Consider the following 5,476-nt stretch of genomic DNA (forward strand, 5'->3'; position numbering starts at 1 on the left):
GTGTGTGTGTGTGTGGGGGGGGGGGATGCAGCTGTTTTGGTGATACATGTAATCTGTCACTTACGAGTGAATGCACATAAGGTGCAGGTTCATTGATCAGCAGGAGGAAAGGAGGCTTTGGTGGAGGACAAAATGAGATTGGCTTTTTCAGAAACATAAATGTTGTCTTTGTAAAACTGATTGCTGATTATGTTTCTTAGTTATATATAGAAGCTATAGTGTAGAGTATAGTGCAGATCTCTGCCACGGCTGTATGGTGTGATTTTATGAAAACAAGCCACAACTAGACGCCAACGGGAGCAAGACGTCATAAAACACATTCCATTCAAATTCAAGAACAAGCACGGTGAATGAAGGCCGTCGGCAGAAAGTCTTCTTATAGACGCTTTTACAGCCGACGTCGTCGTAAATATTGTCCTCATGTTGTCACCGTTGTGTGGCTTTGCCCCCTCAAGCCATCCAGACGAGTTACAAAGTTAGCAGCATCTAAATGTCTTATCAAAATATCTATCTTCAAATATCAGAATTCAGAGAAGATCGCAAATGTTTCACAACAACAGGTGTTTGAGTTTAACTGGTGACTTTGAGCTCATAGTAGCTTCAGTAAAAGTTGACATAGATAATAAACACAGATGTATTTAAGAGGACACCAACATGTTCTGATGTTCAGCCTATAACTTGTGTCTTAAACTGTCATTCTGTCTTATTGTATAGAAGTCTAGCCCCTTTTAGACGGCCTTCCCGTTAAGTATTCCGCGTTATTCCCCATCGTCAGTCTAAACACTCGCCGTAAAAGAATATTACGCCTCTGAGACGGGAGGTCGTCACAGAGCCGCACCTGTCGCTCCTTTACAGTCCAAATATGGTCACTTCCTTCACAGGTTGCAACAATTTAAAGATGGCAACGACCAAAAATCCTGGACTCTGGATCTACATTCTTCTATGGCATCACTTTATCACATGCAGTATACACTCATTACATGCATGGTGTCTTTTCAAAATAAACTTCACAGTAAGTTAGTTTTAGACGACAAAACGTTTAAGTTTAGGAAATGAATGGGTTACGTTAACTTGACTGACTAACAACTCACAAGACTATCGAGTGACAAACAAGTCATGTGACTATCGACACTAACATTCATGTTACTAACGACTGAGAAAATATCAACTTTGAGTTTGACACTAACAGCAGTCTCCTAGACTAAAGTCCTGTGACTGTTTGTAAAATGTTGAACCTTTGAACCTTTATTAGGTGATTACTTACATAAAGACAATGTATTTTTATATTACAAGATTTCTGAAAATGTATCTTTAATATGCCAACCACTGGCATTATCTTATCAAAGACACACTCATTTGTACATTTCCAGAAGAGAAATCTGAACATTGGTTAAAGTCAGGTTCAAAATTCTTGTTCCATTTTGTAGAGTCAAAGGTTTTTACAGAGGGTATTTTGGATATCAGTTTGTTTCAATCAGAAAATACTGTCAATTAAATCAAAATTAAAATTAAAAATGCTCCATGTTTTAGTCGTAAAACGTTTGAGAAAAATGAATTGAGACAAAACGGTCTTTAAAATGAAATGTTTTTAAATGAACGTTCACAGTTGATTACTGACATAAAGACACTATCTTTTTAGATTTTCTACAATGTTATGTTTAAATATGTAACAGAAGAATGAACTCATGGAAACATTAGGTGAATTTAGGAGAAATCTACAGATGCAAAGTAAAATAAATGTTTTCTTTATAGTCTGAAAGAACAGAAAAAAACGTGTAAGAGTAGTTTACCATCTGATGTTGCCTGTTGCTTTACTGTGTGTGTGTGAGAGAGAGAGAGAGAGAGAGAGAGAGTGTGTGCGTGTGTGTGTGTGTGTGTGTGTGTGTGTGTGTGCGTGTGTGTGTGTGTGTGTGTGAGTAAGTGTGTGGGGTGGGAGGGGTTTGTTGAAGCCACTTGCTCCCTCTAATTAGCAGCGTGTGCCGGTACAGAACTCAGTAGCGGGACCTCACCGAGGCGCAAAGGCATCCGGGGGCCACTTCACCTGCGTGATGACTTAACTGCGCGGTTTCCGACTCACAGCAGCGGTTCGGATGCTCAGCGTCACTCTGCTCTGCTGCTCAGCTGACACGCAGGAATAAACCCAAACTGCGATAACAACAAGAACACTTCGAAGCTCCTCTCCGCGCGGCTTGGACCGACAAGTCGCTGACTTGTTGCCCCAGCGGAGCTCTGAGGGGCCACCGGCTGCTGTGTCGCTGCGTGTCCGACAAACAAGTCAGCGGCGGCGACGGGACTTAAAAGCCTGCTGTAAAGATGATGTCCTACATAAAGCAACCCCATTACACCATGAACGGGTTAAATTTGCCCGGTCCTGGAATGGATGTGCTGCACACGACCATCGCTTACCCTTGTAAGTATAACCTGCTGCTCTTATACACTATAATAATATTATATATATACAATTCAGTGAAGAATGAGAGATGCCGAACTTTGTCCGAATGAAAGAAACTAAATATTGGGATAGAGAGCTGCTCCGTGTTGCACTTTTACTAATTATTCATAAACATCTAATGGCTGTAATATAATGGTTTCACTCGGAAATCGGTATTTTTTAATGTTGATTTACTTGTTTGTATGCTGTAATGTGTCTAGTTTGTAATGTCGGGTAACATTTAGAGTATATTGATGCGTAAATACGCGCGGACTGTGCGTAACGCTGTTCCGAAGGGACAATACATAAAAGGATAAAGTGTTTCATAAGAGTGTTGACAAAAAGATTAAAATGTGCCATCATGACTACACTGATTTAACCATCGACCAAACATATTCCTGTAGGCTTCTCCTTCTGAGAGACTGATTTAAAGAACAGTCCATATTTTAATTCCTATTAGATATAGATATATTAGATATAATGTGTTGGTACAGTCACATCTGTCAGTGCGCAGATACAACGAGGCTGGAAGCCTTGAAACGCAGCGTTTACTGTCTGTCAGGAATCACAGTTTTACATACATTTATATGTTTTAATGTTTGTCACTTTCCCCCTGAAGGCTTCTCAGCTGCTCTCCTGCTGATAATTCATATCACTGTATTTGTCCTGCTGGCAGAATGTGACTCTGACTGTACAAACTATAGTCAAATAATAACATATGAAGATAGATAGAAATAGAAATAACCAGTCAATATTAATATAAGGAGAACATACACTTTGTCTTCATGTAGACCGGATTATAAACAGAATCATAATGTTCTGTGAAGTTTGGTATTTTCTTCAAACCTTCCCGAATAATCATTTAACGACTTTAAAAACAACAACACGGGCTCATAATTCAGGTCAGCTCTCTATATTGCTGCCAGATTAATAATCCCGTCTCCGTGTCTTTGGTCTGTAGCCACTCCCCGGAAGCAGCGCCGAGAGCGCACCACCTTCACCCGGACGCAGCTGGACATCCTGGAGGCGTTGTTCTCCAAGACCCGCTACCCCGACATCTTCATGAGGGAGGAGGTGGCCCTCAAGATCAACCTGCCCGAGTCACGTGTGCAGGTACGGGAGCAGCGGGCCAAGATCAGTGTTTGAGGGTCACTCTCAGTGACACGACACATCCTAACATCTGTAAATACATGTCGGTTTCTCAAGACTCGGCTGGGTTCTGTATTAAGCTGCCGTCTCTTCTTCTCTGCACCTCCAGGTTTGGTTTAAAAACCGCCGTGCCAAGTGCCGTCAGCAGCAGCAGCAGAGCAGTGGCCAGTCCAAGCCCCGCCCTCCTAAAAAGAAGGCCTCCCCGGTGCAGGATCCCAGCGGCCCCGATCCTGGTAACAACCAATCTGGCTCCTACAGCCCCCCCTCTGCCCAGTCAGGGCCCAGCCTGGTCCCGAGCTCCAGCACTGGAAACACTGCCGTGTCCATCTGGAGCCCTGCCATCTCGCCCCTGCCGGACCCTCTGGCCTCGTCCTCAGCCCCCTGCATGCAGCGGCCCTCACCTTACCCTATGAGCTACGGCCAGCCGTCGGCCTACACCCAAGGCTACGCCAGCACCACCTCCTACTTCACCGGCCTGGACTGCAGCGCCTACCTGTCCCCCATGCACTCGCAGCTGTCAGGAACCGTGGGAGCCCTCAGCCCCATCACTGTGCCCTCGATGGGGGGCTCCCTGAGCCAGTCCCCGGCCTCCCTGTCCTCACAGGGCTACAGCACGGCCTCCTCCCTGGGCTTCACCTCCGTTGACTGCCTGGACTACAAGGACCAGCAGGCCTGGAAACTGGGCTTCACCACAATGGACTGCCTGGACCACAAGGACCAAAACTCCTGGAAGTTCCAGGTCCTCTAGAAGGCAAGAAAGGCGGGCGTCGGTGTGTCGACGAGTCCTGTGTGAGATCGCGTGAGGCAGTTCTGCCAGAGGACTCGTTATCTTTGATTTTCAGTTTCCTGTTTGTAAGATTTTTGTTTTTATTTTCTAAAGGTAACCTCTGTAGAAATGCGTTTGTTGTGAATGACCTTGGAGGGACCGGTGACAAATCATCTTCTTCATGCCGCGTTAAATAAGGGAACAAAAGCCTTTAAAGAGTTAGTATCAGGACGTATGGAGAGACACGGAGCATCTGACTGTGTTTTAAACTGGACTTGTCATAGAGTGAGAGGAGAGCAGCTCTGACGGGACGGAGCTCTGAGGTCCTGTAGGTCGCCCTCCTCCTCCAGGGTTGAATTATTCTAAGCTATTTATTATTATTTAATGCTACATTTAAACATGTTATTTGGTTAGCTACTTTTTTTCCTCGACATTTGTGTTGCGTATTAGCTTTTAGTCTTATCATCCCAATCTGTGTGATGGAAAAAATTTAGACCTTCTGTTCTAGCTGTGTGACACATTAAAGTGATCCGTTCTTTACACCTTGTGCACCGACAATCATTGAGATGCTTTGAAATGAATCGTGGGGATTGTGTTTGTATAGGATGTTAGCTTGTTGGGATTATTGGCATACAGGTGGCATTAAACATTGATCCACGGTTGGAGGTCAGTATGAAGAGCGGACACGGTAACTGGAAAGACCTGGACCCGTCATGTTTGTCATATGGCCTTCATGGCTCTCACTGGTGCATCTTGGTTATTTTAGCTTATCTGATTCTGGGAGTGACCCAATCCTCTTAGCCTCCCTTCAGCAATGCCCTAAGTGAATTAGCTGGGATTATTACCCTATCCCCCTCTGTCTCTCTCTCTCTCTCTCTCACCCATCTCACCCACCTCAGACTTCCTTCCCTTCCTTTCCTGGCTCTCTCCTTGCCTTTTTCCATCTTTTCTATCTTTAGCCACTTTTCCTCGCGCTGTAAGGACAAACAGATAATGTCCTGGTCTGAAAATGACCAGAACCTCTTCATCCCCTTCAACAGTGAAACAGAAACTTCTGTACATTTACAGTATATGGACTAGACATTCACACACACTTCTTTTCAAAATTAAATTATGAGTATAATTCATTT

The 5,476-nt window shown here is 44.2% G+C and overlaps 1 protein-coding gene across 1 annotated transcript; it reads left to right on the plus strand.

Annotated features, from left to right (window-relative positions):
* Positions 1 to 1,976: 1,976 nt before the first annotated feature.
* crx (cone-rod homeobox) lies at positions 1,977 to 4,876 on the plus strand. Its single transcript, XM_084029290.1, has 3 exons — positions 1,977 to 2,410; positions 3,393 to 3,544; positions 3,690 to 4,876. Exons 1-3 carry the CDS (start codon positions 2,314 to 2,316, stop codon positions 4,326 to 4,328), a joined length of 888 nt encoding a protein of 295 aa, XP_083885416.1. The 5' UTR covers positions 1,977 to 2,313; the 3' UTR covers positions 4,329 to 4,876.
* The last annotated feature ends 600 nt before the right edge of the window (positions 4,877 to 5,476 follow it).

Source organism: Eutrigla gurnardus (genome assembly GCF_963514095.1).
Source record: "Eutrigla gurnardus genome assembly, chromosome: 15".
In the NCBI taxonomy this organism is placed as follows: Eukaryota; Metazoa; Chordata; class Actinopteri; order Perciformes; family Triglidae; genus Eutrigla; species Eutrigla gurnardus.

What these genes read in the sequence shown, in the direction of transcription:
- crx (XM_084029290.1), top strand. Translation starts at nt 2,314, where the DNA reads ATGATGTCCTACATAAAGCAACCCCATTACACCATGAACGGGTTAAAT. An exon ending in CACGACCATCGCTTACCCTT is followed by an intron (nt 2,411 to 3,392) that starts GTAAGTATAACC and finishes TTTGGTCTGTAG; the next exon opens with CCACTCCCCGGAAGCAGCGC. An exon ending in TGCCCGAGTCACGTGTGCAG is followed by an intron (nt 3,545 to 3,689) that starts GTACGGGAGCAG and finishes CTGCACCTCCAG; the next exon opens with GTTTGGTTTAAAAACCGCCG.